At 42.5% G+C, this 22,748-nt stretch overlaps 1 protein-coding gene across 6 annotated transcripts in view; it reads right to left on the reverse strand.

Moving 5' to 3' along the window:
• The window catches only part of TRPC5 (transient receptor potential cation channel subfamily C member 5), a 96,785-nt gene that overhangs the window by 65,060 nt on the left and 8,977 nt on the right, over window positions 1-22,748 (reverse strand). For 5 of the 6 annotated variants that reach the window (XM_072334679.1, XM_072334678.1, XM_072334674.1 and 2 more), the window contains exon 2: window positions 3,575-3,973. In XM_072334679.1, coding sequence (XP_072190780.1) covers window positions 3,575-3,952 — 378 coding nt within the window. In that variant the 5' untranslated portion in view covers window positions 3,953-3,973. Of the gene's footprint in view, window positions 1-3,574; window positions 3,974-13,467; window positions 13,514-22,748 lie in introns of those variants that run through there. The other variant, XM_072334676.1, reaches the window with a different exon arrangement.

Consider the following 22,748-nt stretch of genomic DNA (forward strand, 5'->3'; position numbering starts at 1 on the left):
TCTGACCGTAGCTGGTGAAGTCTTCTCCCCAGCTTTTTCAAGAGACTCTCAAAACACTACACTAAAACATGCACTAAGATGTCAGGACCAGACAGATTTGAGGAGAAAAGTTCAAAAAGAAAATACATCTACCTGAACACATCACTGTTCAGCATGCTCGTTTATCTTGTGCTTTGTAGAGGTGTTTAGAGAAAGGCTGATTTGTGCTTCTGCATCTCACACACTCTACCTGTAAACAAAGTCACTTCTTCCCCTCCCGAGACACCCCTTACCAAATGGCTGCAGTGCAGAAGATTTGTGTTGTTACAGTTACTGGCTATGACTTACCCCTGCCATTGTCACAGTATTTTCAGTAAATGGCGCTTTTAACAGCAACATAGCAAAGGCTTGCAAAATAATGACTGCTTGCAGTCCTTAAAAAACAGTATGCGAACATCTTTGTCATATGGTCTTCTCAGCTATTTCTATCTGTCCCTTACATCATGAATGAGACACTGAGTCTCTTACACGAGGAACTCAACAAAGGTCACTTCAGATATAAGAAGATTTTCTGACTTCTGCTCCCTGGGAAGGTCATTACACAAGGGAAAGCAGAGCTCTTCCCCTCAGGCAGATGAAGAGTCAGGTCTGCAGTGCCCAGGACACATCACCTTTTGCAGGCTCTGTACCTGGTGAGCCGAGCTTTGAGGTTAAGCCTGAACGGGAACACAGTGTTTTCTACCCCTTCTCCTTTGTTTGGATGCATCTTTTGTTATCTAGATATCTAGACCTTTTGCTATTTGTAGCCCCACAAGAGGCTGGCATAACGCAACCCGTGACATTTTCAGTTGGGGTTGCAATACAAGGATAAGGTTGTGGGAATGAGCAAAATAAATGCCTGTAAAAATGGATTATGCTGCTCAGCTGCCTTGGAGATGCAAAGAATAATTAACTGAGCTGACGTGAACAAGTGCAAAAAAGAGCTGCTCCTCATGCCTGGCAGTTCAAGGAACAAGATTTTGTTATAGTGGCAAAAAATAACCTCTTAGAGATAGCAAATAAGAAAATGGGAGCTAGAAGGTTTTGGAAGACCCCAGACTCTGTTAGATGAATGAGGAGGTACATTTCACATTTAGGAGCACAGTCAGATATTTCCTTTCCACTTCTGCCTGGTGTACAACAGAAACAAAGCCCCAGCATGACACAGGCTGCTACGCCTGAGCCAAGGAGCTGCCTTTACTCAGGTTTGCTCAGGAAAAATGAACCTTGTGTACGTTTCATGAACAGATTAACTTACACCTTATATGCAAATGCTATAATACTATCTTACCAATTCCTCATCCTAGCAGAAACTATTCTAAGAGGTATGAATTTTGGTAATTACTCAACAAAAAAAAGAAAAAGCAGGTTTCTGTATGGTTTTTAAAGATATAAGTAATTGATTAGGATAAAGTTGTGCTAATCTGACTTAACAGGTGCTTTCTCTGAAAGTAATTAGGCTTGGGATTCCCAAAGGACTTTCTAAGAAAAGGTCCAGTAAAGATAATTACTGTGCTGATACTGGTCTCAAATTAGCCTCAGGAAGTCACATTCTAAAAGTTCACATACATTAGTCTTGTGATTTGACAAGCTCACCCCTGCATCCCAACTCTGCTTAACAACTAAGTACTTTTTCACATTCACTGAAATATTGACTGTACATGAAAAAAAAAAAAAAGTTAATTACCATCACCGCATGGACAATGAGTGAAACTGGAGAAGTGAAAGGCCAGCCCTGCAGCCTCCTGCTGGCAACACTTCCTGCAGTCCACAGAAGACCCTGACCCATAAGCTAGAAAAGTCAATTCTGACTTCTACACAGGATCATGCATTAATACAGCACCAGCCAAAATTGTACCAGTGAAATCTGGTCCTGCAATAAACCTTGTAAATAAAGCCGAAACTGGCACTGCATCTCTTCTCTCACACATATTCCCCTTCAAGTTGTAAACTCTGCAGCAGATATAAAACTAGCTAGAGAACGAAAAGCTGCTCACTGGCAAACTGATAAAAATACAAAAGAAAAAGACAGGACTACTATGAAATGCATCACTGACAGAGAGATCCTGGAGATTAGTTTTAGATGCAACAAATCCATCTTATTTCATGGGCTTCTGTTGCCATCATGTTATGCCACCAAGGCTTTGAGTTTGATTGGACAGTTTTGGCGTTCATGAAATCTTACAGAAATCCACAAGAATCCCATCTCTTGCTTTTCATGGTATTTTAGGAGAAACTTGTTGTTAGTCTGCAATAATTACTCACAGTTCCTCATGCTACCTAGGAAAACATTTAGTAACGTGAACTATCCTTCTACTTTTTGCTACATTGGGGTATAAGATGATTAAATTTCTAGAAGATCAATTTAAAAAGGAGGCTCATTCTTCATCTGTGGCTCACGTCTTGCTACTTACATTTTGACACTTTAAAACCTAGGACTAATGTTTCAATGTTTAGGTCTAGTAGAAGTGATTCTCCATCTCTTTAGGGCTTACATCACATTGCTACAGCACGCTGAAAGCTGTTGTTTCTAAATACTGAACTGAGCACTCTTCAGTGTTGCCAGGGTTGACCTACTGTGTTTCCTTTTTTGCTTTGTCTATGTAAAACTGCTATTTAAAAGCAATGTTCCAAAGCCCACCCATTGAAGAAATTTTTACAGCTGAGTGACAGCAATCTTTTTCTTCCTTCACACACAAAGGGCTGCATCCAAAGAGATTTCAAAACAGGACTTGAGAAATCAGGACCATCAGTTCTGAAAGTTCCATTCTAAGCATTGAGCTTGTAAAAATTGACAGTGATCAGTAATAAATATAAACTGTCACAGTTATTGGCAGTGTTACACATAGATGAAAAAAAGCTAGGGACAATGTGATACATAACAACTGAAATGATAAGATTTGTACTTTGTGTTTTTTCACAAAGATTCCTATATACCTTCGTGGTGGCTTTGTAACTAACAGTCTTTCCTATAGGACATAGCTGTTCATTGCTCAGATATATAGCACCTCAGCTCATGCTGTAATGTTATGTACTGCCTCTGCATTCCTGAACTAGAGCTCCCCAGAGATGAAGACCAAGATACATGTCTGTACTACAGCTGAGTACTGAAAGCCAGCTGACTGCTTCCTTGCTTACTCTTATTTATAAGCTTATATGTTTTCAGGATTTACTTACAAAAAGCAATTCCACTTATTAATATCAGAGCAAGAGCATGGCAGTACTTCATATTTACAGACTGTAATATAATTTCAGACAGCTCCAAATTCCTTTACAAAGTATGTGTCTATAAATCAGTCTAGAAATCAGTATGTCCACAAATGCTGTAAGACTAAGAAGAACACTGAGTGAAACTGAAAATGTCAAGTTAAGTCAGGCTGAGCACGTTTGCTCAGACAAGAAAGTTATCAAAGTACCACGTTCACTCTGGGCATTTAAAGCAATGAATGCGCATTAAGGACTACGTTTTATGACTCTTGAACAGCACTTTCTCTGTGGAGAATCTCTTTCCTAGCACAAGATTTTATTAAGGTAACAGCTTAAACACTTGACCAACCTGTTTTTCACCGCTTGGCTTCCTGTAATTCAGCAGCAGCTCCACAGCTCCCACCACCTCTTTCCGTATTGCATACAGCAGAGCATCTCCCACATACACGCAGTGGCTCAGAAGTAATTCCATGATCTCCAGATTTTCATTCTCTATGGCTATTAAAAGGGCACTGCGACCAAGAGGATCCATACAGTTAATGTTGATATTGTAGTAGATCTCTGCCTCTTGTAAGGCATGTTTCACACTGGCGTAGTCCCCCTTCTCCACAGCACTGAGGTAGGCCTTCTCTTCCACTGAGAGCTCTGCCTCTGCTCGCACAATCTGTAGTGGGATCCGATCTCTGTATGGTGAATAGTTTACCTTTTTGTAGTATAGCTGGGCCATTGTTCATAGTGACCAGGCAACCTGCGGGGGAAAAATAAGTACATGTAAGTGATAAAACAGACTAGCAACACCTGCCTTTTCATCATGGGGGCCACATTTCCACAGGTCTGTTCCAGTAAAAGCTTCTGGTCACTTTTTAAGGTGCTTCGTTCTCAACAAAATGACTGCAATACTCCCTGACCGACCCCACGTTAAGGTGCAACCTGAAAACATTAAGGTTCCGCTACAGCTCAACAAAATGACTGACACCAAGTAGTTTAAATAAGGCATGAACATTATTTCATTGATTTCTTCTCATTCTGAAAAGAAGTTATTTTGTTTATGTATTATCTACCACCTGTAATTAGGCAGATTTCCCACCTTTGTTTTTCTTACACTGCTTACTGCTCTTTTGTTCCTTCCTAGTTTTCACTGAGTCGTGTTCTCAAAGTTGAAACCACCAGTGATAGGAGCTGCTGACTTACATCCCTTATTTACAGCAACAAGATTTCTTTTGATTATTTTCGCTGCTTCTTCTGTTTCCATCTCTTAAAATAGTTCTCATTTTTCCATAATGTTTACTGTTTGACTGGGTCACAGAGTTATTTTTAAACCATGCATGTTTTTTAACATAATTTCTCACTCTGCATTTATAAATAATCTAGATAGGTTGCTGGAGAAAGCCCCCACCTTGTCTTCTAGGAGCTGTGATGTTGTTGGTAGTCTAGAAAAGTGAGAAGTAGTAAATCCTGCCCTGGAATGAGTGCAACAAGCTGAAGGAATGATTGCTCCATGTCTCAAAAAGCCTAGAAGGTAACTGAAGTCAGAGGGAATATGGGAAGGCATATATATATGGAAGGGGAAAGAGGTAACAAGAAGCATGATCTTGTGGTTCACGAGTCAAAGCAGGAATGAGATGCTGGGGTTCTAATTACACCATCCCTGTGCTTGCCAGAAGGCAACCATGTTCAGCACAGTCCATTTGCATTTCGCCTTCAGCTCCAGAGCTATGGGCCCGGTGCAGAGGGAGTGGGTGGATCTGAGCTCCAGCCCAGCTGACACTGCAAAACAGTGGGTGGCTGTAGCACACAGCAAAGTTACATCTGCGAATTTCCTGGGGAGCCAGAGATTTGTAACAAGTTTGGCATACCAAAAAAAAAGTGCTCTCTCAGTGTCCTGGTTTCTTACAAGCAGGAGGAAAGTTTTTGTTTGTTACATTTCAGGAATTACAGTTCTATGCACATAAGCTTCGATTTGATAGCGCACCTAAGATCTGCATACAAACCACTGAAAAAAGTATTGGCTTATTTTCCTTATTTCTAAACCAGTAGCTTATGGGAGTCTTTGTTTAATGGATCAACTGTGGGATTTGTGCTCAGAAATAATGTAATTTAATCAGGCAAATCAGTGTGCTATGATAACTACCCCTGCAAAAAAGCCATCTCCAAGTTTGTTCAAGTAAGAAACAAAATGGTTTTTGGGAAAGCAAGAATGAGCCCCATGAGGAAGGGAAGTTTTGTGCCCTTGTGAAGATGCAGCTCACAAAAGCAGGGACCGGATAGACTAGTGTCAGGGCACAGTAGCCCTGTGTGGACTCCAGAAAACCCACAATATTCTGACAAATACAGCTGCTGAAGTGGAGCCTGATATTTTTCACTGCTCTTGAGCTTAATTGAATGTTTTGTAGATGGTGAGTAACATTTGCAGTGAGTTATAACAAATGTCACCTTATGAAACATCATGCCAGCATTGGTTCCCTTTCCTTTCCAACTGTCTTGTAGAGACAGCAACAAAAAAACTTCAGATATCTTAACTCCTCAGTGAGATTCCATTTCCCACTATGACCTCGGTCCAAGAAAATAGTCCTTTAGTACTTCAAGCACATAAGAAGCTGCAATAAAGCTGGATGATAAAGACTCACAAGATGATTGCGTGAGAAGAATTCAGGGCAAACCATGTGTACAGCCTAATGCAGATTGTGTACTATGCTTGGAAGTGATTAGTTCTGACACTCGCATGCCATATATTTCTGCCTGGGTTACATGTACAACTTCAGCTTACCATTGAGCTGTTCAGCAACCACTCAGGTAAGAGCGCAACTACAGACAGATTTTCCAAACCTGATGCCTTTTTCTTCTGAAACCAAGAACAGAGCATCAGCCAAGCATGTGCGCACACTCCGACGTGGAACAAACAACCCCAGTGTCGCCAAGGATCACTGTCTCTCTCATAGACTCTTCCCAGTGCCACCAATCTCCTGGAAGCAGCATCACTTGGTGAAAGAAACAACCAACATGAGTATATCCTGGACCACTCCTGGACCGAGAGTGGTACCACTGCCTGCTTAACAAATGAGAAATGACAAAAAACACGGCTGAAGTCCAGGTAAGAAAAGGGGCGGGCAGGCAACTCTCAGATGCCTACAGAGAAAAAACAATTCAGTACTTGAAAACAACAAAAAAACACCAAACAGTCGCATGAAAATTTTGGAATCTGGGAAGAAAGCCTGAAAACACACATTTTTCCATACAGCACCTCTTTCCAGAGAGGCATTTTCTACTACCTGAGTTAATATCTGGGGCAAGGAAAGTTTTTTTGTTTATTTACACTTGATTGCAGGTGCATCAGAGAATATCCAGGGGCTGGCTATCAGCAGCACAAACAAGTGTAGAAAATGGAGAGAACCACATAGCAAAGATAAGAGGAAGATGATTTATCAGTCATTTTAAACTATTATCTCCCTGCAGTTGAGCTTCTCTTCCCCATAAACTATTAGTCCAAATCTCCAAGTCACTTTAGCCTGACACAGCTTGTGTGCTGCCTGGCAGAGAAATGAGAGCTTGAGCCCTTGAAAAGCAGCCATACCTGGCAGAAACTGCTTGACTGGCACGCACAAGGAAAGTTTCCAACTGCATTCAACTAATGACACCAAATGACTTCTCTATCCCAGCAAAAATTTCTCAGCATAATCCAAGACTCAGGTCAGACGCAGCCATGCCCTGCATCAAAAGGGACAAATTTCTCTCTCTGGAGAGAGAAACAGCATTAGAATTGCAACTGCTGGGTTTGTGAGTCTTCCTGCCACCTGCATTTGGACCAGACTCTCGAGATGGACACATTAAGATCACAAGGGAACTGTTTTACTTCATCAGAGGGCAGCAGAAAGAATGAAAACTACCTTTTCTTTCTGCTATTTTCTTGTAGGAGAGAACAATATGAAAAATGCACCAAGTTCAGACTGACTTGCACCAGCACAAGAAAGGGCAGCCTGAGCCCAGTGAGGAGAGGGCAGAGAGAAAAAGGGGCCAGGGAGCAGCACTGAATGGCTGCCATCTGTTAGAGGGATGTGGTTAATGAGGACAGATCGACAAAGGTCTCTCAGCAGCACTGCCTTTCCCCACTGAAATTTTCATGAGTTTTCACTACAGATTTTTTTAGGAACTGCCCTCCCTTGCACCCTACTTGACAAGCACTGCACACCCACCCGCCTCCGCATCTCATGGGAATGAGAATAACTCTCACGAAACAGGAGGAGTAAAACTGAAACAGTGGGAGCCAATGCCAGTTTACAACCATGCAACCACCAGGCCCCCTGACACCCTTCCTGGCTTTTATTTGCTTTCATTTTCATTTGACTTTTCTTGATGCTGATGAAGCGGTGGAAAAGCATCTGATTGCTGAGCTCTCCATGTGTTGAAGCAGCTGCGATTTACAGGGGTCCTGAATTTTGCTGTAGGAGCTCACTGCTCCCAGCTGATGAGAGCAAATCAAATAGCGGATCGTGAACGCAGATCAATAGACAAGAGCTACCTTTCCACTTGATGCAACCCCGTGTGAGCAGCCAACTCACATCGCACATTAGAGCAGACAACAAAACACCCATCTGCCAAGTTGCAAATAGAGCGGCTGGTTGTTCCTTCCCACTGGAGATTCACTCTGATACATGTTGGCAAACCTGTGTGTGTGGCTTTAAATGTCACCACAGCTTCTTCCTCAGATCTGCAGAAGGGTTTATGTGCTGGAAAGCCTGCTTGCTCAAGCCCAATAGAAAAGCTGACCTCCTGCAATACATGTGACCTCACCGTCTCTCTCCATCCTTCTCTCCAAGGCTGCTACTTCTTTTTAGTATTTCTGGGAGAGTATCCTTCTCATTTCTAAGCAGGACCCTCAGCTGTGGCAATCATGGACCACAGCTGCTCAGACGGCCGGACTCCTCCATTGCACCCTGGGGCTGTGCACTCAGAAATATCGATCTTTTTGGAAAAGGTTATAAACCTGAGTTATGAAATAGTCCAGAAGGGCCACTTAGGTAAATAATGTTACATTCAGTTAATGGACCAATTGAATTTGTGATTGGATCCTTCTTTTAAGTGCTCTAGATCTTATTTACTAACAATGCTTGACTGGTCTTACGCCTGCTATAATCTGAGGAAATAAAACTTACTTTATAACATTCTGCAATTGCTTTTCTTCTGGAAAGATACTCTTTTGTCCCCGAAAATTGCTTTTTCTATGGAGTTTGGTGGGAACTAGATTGCTACCCTAAGTTTCACTGCCCCTTACTATATCTCTGTATCACGCTCACCACTCCTCTCATCAGAAGCAAGTTTTTCCTGCGCTCCTAAATGCAAGAAGAGCCACTGCTGAATAAATGTATGGCCCCATAAGTTTCTGAATATTATCAAATTGCAACGACCTTCTGGTATATATACCAGTGTAAGTTTCCTTCACCAAAAGCTTTATGATCTCAGAAAGTTTTATATTCAGCTCCTAAGTTATAAAAGATATATCATTCCCCTGGAATAAGTGCTTCCCAAAACTTGCAGAGTTGCAGTCCAACATGAAAATGGGAAACTGACAGTTAATAAAACTGAAGATGAGTAATCTAGTTTCGCTGCCCAAGCTGAGTGAAAGGGAGAGCACTAATAGAGAAAGTGATAAAAATGCAAGGCTGCGGTTGCTCATGATTCACATTGGTGGACATGTCCTTAGAAGATGAGGAGAAAAACTCTCCTTAGAACATTTTTTGCTCATCATCAGTTAAGGCACAGTTAAGAATAAGCACAGTCACTGAAGTACTGCATGTAACCTTCTAATCTGAGAATTATTTTTTTGCAAATACAACTTTAAACTTCAGATTATAGATTTACAGAAGCCAAAAAAAGAATTCTCTGCCAGTAACTCAAAATGTCATTATTTGACTCAAGTCCCAACTGCAATTCTGCTCTTCCTGGGTAGGATGACAACTATCAAAGATATATATGTTTGGTTTGGAAAGGCCAGTTCTTTGGTATAATTCTCTTCCGCTGCATAGTCAATTGATGAGTCATGACCAACTGCTGGGTATGCATAGATACATACAGATATATGTATTTAAAAAATCATTACAAAAGAGATCATGCATGTAGCACACCGTCAGGTTTATGAAAGCACCTGTTCTTCTCTAAGTAATCAATGTTGTTTAACTTAATAGTTAGGTATGTAACTCAGTTCTCAGCCTTCTGGCAATAGCGTGCTAAATTTTGTCAGTCCAGGACACCTGTAAGACTACCTAACACTGGAGGATGGAAGACTTGGCACAGATGAATTGTCTATGAGACAAAAAGCTCTCCCTACTGGACAAAGCCTTCTTGAGAGCCAATATGACTGTAGATCAGACTTGCCCAGGACATAAGGAGCACTGCTACAACTACCACTTTTCCACTTGGTCTGACCTTTCATTCTCAAGCTAAGGAGTACAGTCAACCATGTATTTCAAGGGAAAATAACAAACCAATGTGCTCCACCACATATGCTTAAATCCTAGAGCCTTAAAAACAGCATGTAATGTGAGTCATGTTGTCTTGGTAAAGAGCTGAGTCTCTCATGTTCTGGTGATGACTAAAGACTTCAGGAACCTATAGAGAACACAGTGCAACTGGTTTCAGTACCAGGCTGAGCCCTGCAGGCCTAAAACATCTCATGGATTTTGTAGGGACTTTTGTAGATGCAAGGCTCAATCTTGGCGTATCTCTACAGGACCAAAGTCTGATAGCAGGCATTCAAGGCTGGTTTTCAGGGTGGAGAAGGAAGAGTACCATTACTTCACACATCTGTAGATGTACGAATGGAAAATGTGTAGAACAAATAGAAAAAGTTTTCCTATCTGCTGTGGCCAGAAACAAAACTAACAGGTATATCAGCATGATAACCCTTTTTCCACACCTGAACTGACCTGACCATAGAGAAGAACTTGCTTGATAAACCCACACATTTAGAGAGGCCAGGCTCCTGATTGTCCTAGCCTTTCTCTTCAGGCCCACTCTGAATTCTGCTTTGCTCTTGCTAGGTTCCTCTGCTGAATCTACTGCTTCAGTACTCAGATCCTTCATGGGGTGGGGACAAGAGCAGCCCATCGCTTCACAGGACAAGGACACTGCCATAAAGCTTTTCTCTGAGGAGCTGCAGCAGGCTCCCACTGGCCCACTGGTAGCCACTCAGAAACATCACTCTTCTCTTTACTCCCCATCTCCACCTGTTGAGCTTGATGTGCCCTTCAGCAGAATCATATTCCATGAACGCACTGTCCAGATTTAAGGTTTATACCTCTGTGACTTAAATATTTCCTCAATGGGAAACTTACTTAACATGCATTTCTGTGTATTTTAACTGCATTTTAAAACACAGAGTAACATTTCTGTACACACACACTTGCTACATTTTGTGAGTAGGCCGCTTAATTCATCCAGATGAATAATGCCTTGAGTTTTAACAGTGCATGGGAAGAACACTTCTCTGCCTTTCCATGAAAGAAAACAACTTGCATTTGTCTGGCTCAGCTCAGAATATTTCTGTTTCCTACTCCTCCTCCTGCACATGGCTCCCAAGGCCTCTTGCCTGAGGCAGGATATACTGGTGTCATACACAGGTGAAAAATCACCGCAAAAGAAAGTACTGGGAATGCCTTAATTTGTGTTACAGTCTCCGTTAGCTGCCATCCCAGTGCCCACATAAATGCTTCTTTCAGACTAGATGCATACAAGTTGTTGCAGCATTTCATATAAATCTGGACAAGCCCTGGCTACATGGGCTTAAACCAGAACTCATCACAGCCTGGGAGCAAGCCTGTTCCAGGCTATTAGCCTTATATTCTGCAAGTGAACTCAACAGCAGTTTCCTTTATTTAGGAAATGACAGTGAAAGTCAAGGCTTGCCTGAATTTATCAAAACAAATTCTATGTTCACAAGGTATAAGCGTTTGCATTCTAGGAAAGCTGCTAATGTCTGACTTCAGAGTACCTTCAGTCATCTCTGGACAATAATATAAACGACAGCCACTCCTGGGTTGATGAGTGTGCAGCCTCAGCAGCTCTGTGGGACAAGGGCCATAAGTTCAGGACAAGTACCATCCCACCTACCTCCAAGTTTGACCACTGTGATCCCTGCAAGGTCTGGGTAGCCTAAACTTAGTTACATCTGTCCTGAAAGCAACACACAACTTCCACCACAGTGTAATGGAAAGGGTGAAAGAAAAAACCTCTAAGGTAAAGATCAACTGCAAAGCTCCTATCTGAGAGGCAAAGGGGAGTGCTGAGCTACCCCTGGAGCAGTTCAGTATTACCTAAATTAAAATTAGTCTGGACTACTTAAATGACCTCCTGGGAATGGAATGGCTCCAGTGCATGCTTTTAGCTACTGTTACAATGGAGTATTTACAGCTTGCAGTTTTCCCCACTTCTTTCCACACAGTCACCACACAGGTGTGAATATACAGTGCGCATCTTTGCGAGTGCAGACAAAACTGAAAGCTTATTTTGCCCGTCTGACATCACTGCTCTATCCCCTACTCTTTTGAGATGGACTATCTATTCATTTCCCACCTTCTGAAAACAGAAAAGAGATGTCAACTAAACTGAGAAATACTGCCAAGCAATCCACCCTGTGGTCTTATCTGCTAATGCAGCACTAATGTGGCATAACATCATTATCATCTCTGTGCTCCACGTCCACTGTTTCTGTGCCTGCTGCTTGCAGTCTCAGGCTGCTGTAGCTAGGGAAGAGATTTTGTTCCTGTCCTCACTTCTGCTCAACAAATGTTGTCATCATTTCTTCAATCAACAAGATAATCTCTGAACATCATCTCAGGGAGAGCTGATGGCTGTATGGGCTGTTAGACCTGCCTCGGCCTAGCTGGAAGTGCAAGTAAACCACCCACTCACTGAAGGAAAATACAAGATTATGGCACACTTGTCAGGATGAGGAAAGGGCAGTAGCAGCAAGCTATGAACTACTAACAGTGACAGCTGGTTAGGCTCTGTTTCTCATCTCAGTAATAGGCAGATTTATTAGTGGTTACCAGCTATCAGTTCTGAAGAAGCCCTGCTGGAGCTGTGCTCATTAGCACCCATGTGAAAATACAGCCAGCACCCAATGCCACTGCAGCCATCACCTGCAGCCCCTCCGCTGACCACCTCCCACCTGACTGCCCTGGAGTGACCCACTACAAAATGGTGGAGACCAAGCCTTATGGATTCTAATGGCACTACAGTCCATCTTTTTTTGTACAAGTCAGGCCTGGTGTGAGCAACCTTCACTGCCACTTCTATTGAGACAATCCCTTGGCAATATGAGTGCCACAGCTGTGTGCTACAGTGGCGTATTCCATAAGGAGATTGAAACACCATTTGGGAAAAAAAATGTCTTTGTAGAAAGACTGTGGAGAGGAACTTCCCCTGACAGTGATAACAAACAGAACAGCCAGCAGATAAAACAAATATGCAAAGCCAAATCCCATTCATTAGGATAGCTCAGAAACTGCAAACTGGACAGTTTCTGAAGATCCACAGAAAGACCAGAGGACATAAAACACACCCATTCACAACTGAGAAGCATTCTCAAGAGAATTAAACACACGAGCCTACAAGATACAAATAAATGCAGCACAGAGCAAACCAGCATGGAAGAGGAGAAATGCTGTTACACTACTTGTAAGCAACAAAATGCACAGGACACAGAGCTGCTTCTATTAATGCTCTAATAAGGTTTCTTAAGGATATCTCCAGCATAAGACTTGTCTGTTCAATCATCAGATCACACTTATAAAGTCAGAGATTTGGGTCAGAGATTTGCAGGAGTAACCACGTTATTTCTTAATCTTTGCATACTTAAACTGTGCCCATCGGCTACCAACTATAATAACATCTAGTTCTTATACGGCTTTTCAGCCACAGATCTGAGAGTACTTTTTATAGGACAAAGTATTCATCCTCTCCTGAGAGGATAGATGAGAAATCTGCAGCAAACAGAAACGAAGGGATTTGCATCACCCTTTCATGAAAACAAGTGACAACTGGCCAGAATCGCACAGAAATACACATACAGATATACGCACACATATAGCTTTACATGTGTAACACACCCTTCAGTGTCTACTCAGACACAGCACAGTGTCAGAGCAACCTGGAGCCTGAATGCCTCCAGGGGAGCTGAGTCACTGATCCCCTTTAGAGGAATATGAAATGCTCTACCCCTGCCTTCTGCCCACACCTGCTCCTTACCTTACAAGCTGAGGATACGATTAACAGCAGCACTGCTGTCCCTCTTCTTTGGGCATAAGCCTCAGGTGCAGACGACTCCCAATCCATGATCTTGCTGTTGGAAGGCTTCTAGCCCTCTCTTCCACTCTCTCTCCAGCCATTCCGAAGCCTGAAAGCAGCAATTTCCCACTGCTATGGCCCATCCTCCTTAGGGGCTGTAGTTCTGTCCCCACAAAAGGTAGTACAAGCGATAATAAAAAATGGAAACATCTCACCTTGCTAGAGCAACACCTTGTTTTAAATAGTCCACAGGGCAACTGCGTCACATGCTGCAAAATCCACAGGACACTGTCTTGGATATCAGCCCTGATCTCCCTGAGAGGAATTTCTCCTATGGGCCTATATTTCTCCTATGGCTTTCTCCTATGTGCTTTTTTCTTCTGCTCCAAGTTCTTGTTTGCAGTGTAACTTCATCCTGCTGCTGCTTCTTTTGTATTTTCTTTCTTTGAGATACTATGCTGAAATTTTCTCCCATTTTCTTTTGGATTTCATTTTGCAGTTTGCTTCCCTTTTCAGTTATGCGTTCATTCAAGATATCTCAGCTTTCAAAAGACATCTAAGGTAAGGCTCATCAGTTCTTCAGAAGAGATTTATTTTGTACGCTCCCAGGTTTAGGCTCAGCTACAGTATAACTGCAGGGGGCTCATGTTTAAACTGAGCTGTATTCCTCTGGCTGCAGGAGTGGAGCTCCGCAAAGAAAATGCACAAATCCATAAATAAGACTTGGCATGATTTCACTGCTCTACTTAATGCCGACATTTGCAAGTCCTGTTTTCCCAAACCTCTTGCTTCCAAATCCCTGCACCTGCTAATTTCTTAATTCTGTTTTCAGTCATTTTAGGCTTGTGTATTCTTAATTATGTTAATGAAGGATAAAGTATTTAAAGTATTAACGTTTCACAAACTTTAAAAAGAAAGCAGTTGATAAATACCTTACCCCTGGGTCTGCTTCCAGCAGTGGATTTACAGACCAGTCCAGGGCGTTACTTTTGCTCTCCTAGACTCTCAAGTGGATATCCAGTTCTCCCTCTTGTAGCTCTTCTGACACAGATTCACTTTTCCCTTTTCTATCTGATCTGTGCTGAGAAGAAGATCTTGTAGGTTAATAAGAATCACCCCTGAACTGGTAATTACCACAGCTGTCTCTGCTAGTTTTATTTTCCTCTCTTGATATCGATCTCCTCTCTCCTCCAAGGCACTGTGAAGGATCTTTGCTTCTGCTCAATTCCAGCTGGTGCTCTCAACTTGTGTCTGGAACATGCTGCAAATTATCAGGATGCCACAGTCCTCTGTCCCCTTCCTGTCCTTCAGGCACCTCTCACATCTCTCTGTCTGGCAGGAGTTACACTCCTGGCAAAGTAATGCAGCATGAAATACTTCATGGTTCCTATAAAGCAGTAGCTGTGTTCTCTCCTCCCCATGTACCTACAAGTTCAATGCATTGCTCTTCTTCCGCTCTCCCTGCATGCTGCTTTGCAGAACCAGTTTGTTTTCCTGGCTTCCACATAAAATGTAGTTCAGATCTAAGGCGACTAATTGCTTAATTTACCCAAACAGCATCCAGATGCAAAATATCTTTACTCTTGGCTTCTTGGTTTATCTTCCTTTATGTGCATTCCTGATGCACCTTTTGCTATGCTTCTTATGTGCCTTTCTTTCCTGGATGCCTACACAACGCTGCTAAATCACAGACATACAACCATGCAGGGTATCGTTCTCACCATCTCTCCCAGAAGACAGCATTGTTTCTTACAGTACAGATGGCTTACAGATACTGATCTCTGCCAATGGAGCAGCAATGCACTCTCCGTAAAGTGACTGAAAGGAAGTGTTTTGGCATTAAGATTGAAGATAAACCATAGCATAGAGTCAGGGCCAAGCAAGCCTCAAGAAGGCCATTTAAGCAGTATCACTCCCACCAGCATATCAAGGAGTTATTCCACCCTAAGAAAGCAGCTTTCCCCAGGGTTGCATGCTCTTTATAACTGTTCTCAGTCTGCACGACTAGACGCCACTAGATTACAGTCATACCATGTTTGTCACTTCCTTGGGAATCTAGCCACATTTCCTATGGTTTATTTTCAGCCTTGAGCTTTGGGAGTTCAGTAATTACAAGAGAATGTCGTCCTAAAAATTAAAAAAAAAAAAAAGGGGGAGGGGGGAGTGAATAGAAAAATGGGGAGTTCTAACCTCTAAGGTGTGAAGTAAAGAGTGTGAGTCACTGAGTGAACTTTTCTGATGCAGAAACTAGACAGAAAGTGTCCCACATTCTAGACTTCAAAACCTTATTAACATTAAGCCAAAGTTTGCAGGTTTGAGGTGTGGAGTAGAGAGAGGAGAGCTGTGGCTTTGGAACCCACAGCCCTGTCAGTATTGTGGCTGCCTGACTATGGTTCACCAAACCTTCTCTGCAGGATGCAGCACCACCTTTTCTGTGCGTCTTTACCCGGCTGGCAGCAAACAGCATGGTCTGTACAGCAAGGGATGTCTTTGTGCTGTGCTGTGGTCCCAGGCAGGTCAGGACAGAAGTGGTATTTTGTACTCTGATTAATGGTTATACACTTAAGAATTGTCCACTCTGCTATTTATTAAACTACAAGGGTGTTATCAATCCGTCAACACTGTGAAGAAGCAATTACTGAGTGTTCTTCATGAGAAAGCTTTGTAAATCCATTGAATCCTGCCAACTAGATATCATACAACCTTGTTCACAAGTAGCCTGAGAGGATCCCTTTGACTCAATCAGATAAAACAACCACCAATTTAACACCACTACTGACAGAGAAGAAATGCATTTCCACACATGCCCACTTATAGCCAATGCCTGCTGAGGCTTCTCTACTGCAAGACACTTCTGTTACTGCCACACCGAGCTTAAAATCAGCTGAAAAAAGTGTGTTACACACAAGACAGCTTTATTGAAGCATTGCTGTAACTGCAGCTATAGACAGAAATGCAAACAGTATCTTTTACATTACATTACAAGCAATGTTTTCATTTTTCCTTCATTTTTCTTCATGGTCCTGGGCTTAAGATCCCTCATCCTGCAACACTGGGGATTTGCTTACTAGCAATTCTCATTAAGGCTCCCTGCAAGATGCAAAGTACCATCACCCCCATTTCTAGGCCAAGAAAAGCCAGGAGACTTTGGACTAAAGCTTGAGTCCAGCAACTCATTTCTGTCCAAGCTCACCTTTATCACCAATCAACAGCTGAAGTACATGAGGAAGATGGCAGAATAGTAAGGCTTCAGGGTAGCACAACTGTTTTCCCTGCTGATGTTTTCTCTAGAACAAAGCACTGGAGTAGCAGATGTACTGTGACAACGCACCGCCAGTTCCTTCTGACAGGCACTGTTCTCTTGAGTCTTCATTTCCTTTCAGCTTCCTCTTGCTTGTTTCCCCTCTTGATTTCCCATCTGAAAGCTTCCATGTATGATAGCAGTGAAGGAGTCCAGAAAACATGAATATCTGATGTTTAGACAACGACACAAAATAGCAGGGAGACTGGGAAAGGAGCAAAAGGCTCAGAGATGTCCCACCCTATTCAGTGAAGGGTTGATTCTGGGGTACAGTCATCAAGGTATCAATGCTGATTGTACTCCTTATACAAGAGTCACAGGTTTTCATTACTTAGCCTTCCTACTTCTACATTTGGGTGATGTTTATCCTCAGGTGTTTTGCCTGACCCAGATGAGGCTGCATGCCCAGGCCTTGGGCAAATGTGAACTGAACAGAAAAGGTGTCAGGCTGAAGGTGCTCATTGAAAAAGAGAAAACTCAGAGCCAGTGGACTTAAATTACAATGCATGCTGCTGGAGGAACCACTGCAGGTATCAGGTGCCACTCAGATGCTATTTCCCCTGCCTTATAATTTTATGAACAGAGACCGGTGAAGTACTTTTACATTTTGCTTGCTCGGTCTGACCTCAGTTCAGGACTCCAAACTACCTCCCACTGTGAATTCAGCATTCAAAATGTAATCCTTGCTTCCAGAGCTACTTCCTGAGGAGCTGCTCTTTTGACATTGACTGGAGAAATGAGCATCAAGCTAAGATCCCCACTGTCTAGAAACCTGAGGCTTAGCTTGCTGCAAATCTTCAAAGCTGTCAGGAGGGCTGGGGACGACCTGTGGGATCCACAGAATCCAGATCAGTATAGCTTCTCACTGATCATCAAGTCTAAGGCAAAACAAGCAGAATTAACATGTGGGAAAAGAGATTAGTCCCCAGCTCTGCTCTGGCTTTTACTTCTCCTGGCAGAGCTGCAAAGGTCCTGGCAGCTCCCACCACCATCATGTCTGTCTGTCATAAAGGTGGGTAAAATTCTCAAGGTGACTTTTTGTTTCCCACGGGCTAAAAAAACCCACTGGGATTCTAGCTGGGAGTTTGAGCAGCAGGATTTGATCTATCAGACAACCACGTCTCAGCGACACGGGAGGCTGAGGATATCTCAGCTGCCTTTTTAGTGTACCTCTGGGTAAATAATTCTTCAGATCTGTGTTTCAGTTTGCTTCTCTCATTTGGTTTTAGGGTAAACAGCATCACTGGGGGCTACAAATAAGGACAGTGAAACGCCCTGGTCTTGCTTTCTGTAAAAGGAATTCATATAGTTCCTAAAACTCATTTTTTTCCCCTTCCTCCCACCTTCAACAACTTGCTCTCACTGCATAGCTCTCATTTTCAAGATACTGTCAAGCACTGTTCTTTACAGACACATAAAAGAGATGAAACGTCTGATTAAAAAACAGATCCAAAAGGATAAACTCAGCTTGTACAACAAACAACTGGCAAAGATACTAAATGGAGACCTGGGGATTTCTTCAGTTACGTTTTCAATGGGCATGTACGTAATGACCGTGTGCAGTTCTGTAATTTCAAGCTCTGTGGTTAGCAACAATCCTATTCTACACATGCATTTTTATTTTCTTTTAACTTTATCTAACTGTCTGTTAGCGTTCTTAAACACTGTCCGTTAAATTTTATCACTTACAATCACATTTTTGTAACAGTATAGCAAAAATGACTGAAATAAGAGTATCTATGAAAGACATAATGTTACATGCATCATTGCAAGGGAAAATTGAGGCTTCGCTCACATTCAGAATTGTTCCTGGATGAACTGCATGACTGATAGAAATCACAAGCCTGATCTTGCAAGTGGGCACACTGACAAAAATCTTAACCTTCATCTACTCTTTAGAATAATCCTACATCCCTACTAGCTTCATTATACGCAGAACTTAGCACAGCTTCAACAAAAGTACTCAGGTCCACAGTTTTCTCAAGACCTTTTCATTCTTCAGGCCTGTTTTTGTAACTATAATAAATGAATGGTTTTGTATTTAGAAGCTGGTTCCAGCCAGCACAAGCATGCAAAAATAAATTAAATCATGAAATTCTTACACTGATGAATTAAGGCCAAATACTTATCAACATCCTGTGGTTACATTTCCTGAGCCCTGTGTCCTAAAGTGCCACAACAGACACGAATCTTTCTATTTTATGTTTTATACTTCTGGCCTAGGCATCTTTCCTCAGCTTCTCCAGTCCTTGTTTCCAAGATTTTCACCCCATGCCCATCAAATACTTCTGCACAGAACAGCTCTTGAGTGGGAAGTCAGACTCAGCACTGATTTTCCTATGCCCTCCAGCAATCTGAGGAGCCCTCACATTCTCTTTCTCAGCTGGATTTTCCTGTCAATGAAGAGCTCTTTCCAATTTCGAATAAAATGCTTTAGGCCAGTTACCTGCTATTTGCTTTTTTGTTTGTGTACCTTTGGGCAGCAGGTCTGGCTCCTTCCTTCCAAGCTTATTTTCAGAGCTACAGGTCATGTCCATCTTTACAGATTTCTGATCAAAAGACAGTAGTGCAGACCTTGCTGACTAACAGCAAGCAACTCTGACAGCCACAATCACTCCTGCACAGCGTCCCCAGCCAGAACAGATGCCTGCAGAAACTGAGACAGATGCAATTTCTACAGGCATATACAAGCACAAAAAAATATCACTGTACAGTTCCTAGGGCAAAAGGGCAAGAACACGTTCCGTTGTCAGGCTTTCTTTTTGCAAGAGGGGTGGTTTCACTTAAACGGAGAACTGGCGCATCTCTTCAACATATTTATCCACTCATGGATTTCTCATCCCCAGAAATATACACTCAACTTTTTCTTGGATTAATTCCATGTCAGCTTACTAAGTGTCCCCTCATGATGAAACCAAGCACTTCTGTGTTTGTTAGAAATAAGTTACTTGGAAACACAGATTGCTATTTGCCCACTGGTTGCCGCTCTTTGCTCTTCCTCTTGGAAATGCAGGGTTCTACACTACTATCATGATGACTGCAGCTCCTCCTTCTGCACTGCTCCAAGCTCCACTATGAAATAAAGATACTGCTTGCTTCTGAAACAACTGCCCCCCAGCACAGCATTGGATGCTGTATCCCTCCTGTTGTTGTTTGTCCCTGCAGTGCCTACTCGCCTCCTGCATGCATGGTTGTGCAAACTGAATGAAAGCACTGCCATCCTTGCATCTTTCCCCAATGCCAGACCCCAAGATTCCTTGTGTTTTTGTTTGTTGTTGTTTTCCTTTTTTTTCTTTTAATATGGCAGATGCAATTTGGAGAGATTCCATGTTGCAGATGCTTTTCTACCCCCACATCGTTCTTTTTTGTCCTAGTCCTCTGGATTTTGTTCCATCCTTGAGGTGTCACAGAACAGTCAACCTTGCTCAAGTCATGGATGACTTATTTTCCTTGGCAAATTCAAAATGTTTTGCTAAGAGTACATTCTGGGCCTTGAAGGTTTTTTTGTTCCCATGTATGGATTATTTTCCAATTTCTCTTCATCCACACTTTGAATTTTCTGTAGTGTTTTAATGGCAGCAGCATTCAAGCCCACTCAGATAATGCAAACAGTGCCCCAGTCAGCTGGGGCCAACAAATCTCCCCCAAGTACTGTGCTAATGCCAACAGCAGTGCTGATTTCTCCCAGATACCAGGTACTGCCATCAAGCAGAGCTACAGGAACAGGAGGTCTGGGTGAAGAAGCTCGACTTCTCCCATACCTCCCCTACATCTCAGGCAGGCTGTTACACACTACTAGATGGCTGCCCTGGTTCCGTAAATGCTACTTGGCTGGCATTTCATGTTGAAAAAGTCAAATGCTATCTATATGTTTCTTCACTTCCATTCTGGACTTCAACTTCCTGTAAAAGCAAATGTGGGGCAATGATAGCTGTAGGGATACCACATTCCTGACAAGGATGCTACAAATTTGAGCTGCCCCAGAATAAGCTCAAACACTGCACTAGATAATGCTACAGAGAATGAGTTAAAAGCTGGCAAGAAATGCCCCTCTTAAAGCCTGAAAAAGGTGAAACCACTCACACACGTCTACAATTTCTCCCTGGGGAAAAAAGAAAGAAAAAGGAGGATCACACAAGGAGGATCACACATTCTGGTTTGTGTAGTATTTGACAAGAGCTGTGCTCCCAAACCCACTGCACCAGCCAGTGAGCCAGGCAGCCTCCTAAATCCATTGCTGACAATGAAGCTGTTTGTTTGTCATCTCGAGGCTGAACAGCAATGACATTTCTGTTGCAGTGCAGTAAAAGGTTAGCACTTGCATAAGCTGACAAATGTGAAGTCAAGGTGACTCTACTTTACGTATTACATTAGCATAGGACTGCAAATCCTTAGGGCACACAGAGAAATCTAAGCAAGCAATATAGGCAACTGCAGCATTGCAACTGAAAACATCCCGGGGAAAATACTCCCCTTGGGAAAAATCACATATAAGATGTGAGATGAAATCTCATGACATGTTTGCAGTCTGCCGGGACCAGTGCAAAGACAACAGAACAAACTGATATTAAGGTGCATCAGATGGAAACTGTTTATTAACAACGGATATGATGAAAAGTAAGAATATAATAGAAAAGTTGAACAAAAAGATGCAAGTTTGGGAAACGGCATTGTTACACTGCAGCACCTGCACGACTGCATGACTAAACTTGATTCAATGGACTGCTGTTTTGATACTGGGCTATAACAAAATACTGTGGGAAACTGAGAAGCTGAAAGCTGGCTTTGAGACTTCAGATAATCTTCTCCTAATTAATAGTCTGTGTATATTTATGTCATCTTACTGCAGCAAAACACTCAGAGCTCTCCTTTCTTTTAACTTCCCCTTCTTTCTCCCTTTTGAGTGTTAGCTATTAATTTACTATGCTCTTTCTTCACATTATTTCAGCTAATGCAAGGCTAAATTGTTTCAAATGCCTCTTACGCACTCCGGATCCCACTCTGCTTATGCAGATTCACTTGTCTTTCTGACTTCAGTGACATAATTCCTAATTGCACAAGTAAAACTGAAAAGAGAAGCCACTATTCTGCACTTCTTCCTGTGCTATTATGCTGGGCCACTGCCGTTGACTAAACTCACCAAATTAAAACTCTCCTCTAACTCAGCAGGGAAGGCACCACAAAGCTTTGGTAGCACTTCAAAGCATCTCCACGCTTTGCCTCTTCTTTCATGTCCCACCGATGTCGTCTGTCACATGCTGTTATGTAACTCCTTCAGCTCTCAGCCCCAGTGTGTCTGCTAGGTTTTGAGTTAGGCTATTGTCACTCACTTCAGAGCACTATCTTCCCAACTCGGTACCACCCCAAAAAAGCAAGAGAAGAGATCAAGTGCCAGCTGAGGAATATGTTCCCATCCATACATTACCAGTGCTCTGCTGGTCTTGGATGCGTGCAACAAAGCAGCTTTAGGACCAAATAATGCACAAATTTGCAGCACCATCTCCTGGCACCTTATATATGTGTATGCACAGATAGGGTGACATTGGAAATTTCCCTGCCAATGCTGTGGTAACTCTATGCAGGAGGTTGAAGAAGGACGTTCAGGTCATGGTTTGTTCCTGTGTTGTAACAAATACAAACTGGATTCTATTAGCAACCACACATGGTCTGGTTCTAGCATTCCCCATGTGCTAAACCTATGCAGTTCTGTCCCCTAAGGTCCCCCCAGCTGCCCAGACATGAAAAGCACTGTCATCAGTGCTATGAATACATACTACACTGGCTGGTCTAACACCAAACTCATTCTTCTGTAGTATTCAACAGCTCTCACAGACTCAGGTACTCATGCAAATTGCAGCCTTTCTTCAAACATCTGTGAAAACTGAGATGGTCAAATAAAAAATAAAATAAAATGGTATTCAAACAGCCCCCTGTCTCCAGC

This window comes from Excalfactoria chinensis, chromosome 4 (genome assembly GCF_039878825.1).
Source record: "Excalfactoria chinensis isolate bCotChi1 chromosome 4, bCotChi1.hap2, whole genome shotgun sequence".
Lineage (NCBI taxonomy): Eukaryota > Metazoa > Chordata > Aves > Galliformes > Phasianidae > Excalfactoria > Excalfactoria chinensis.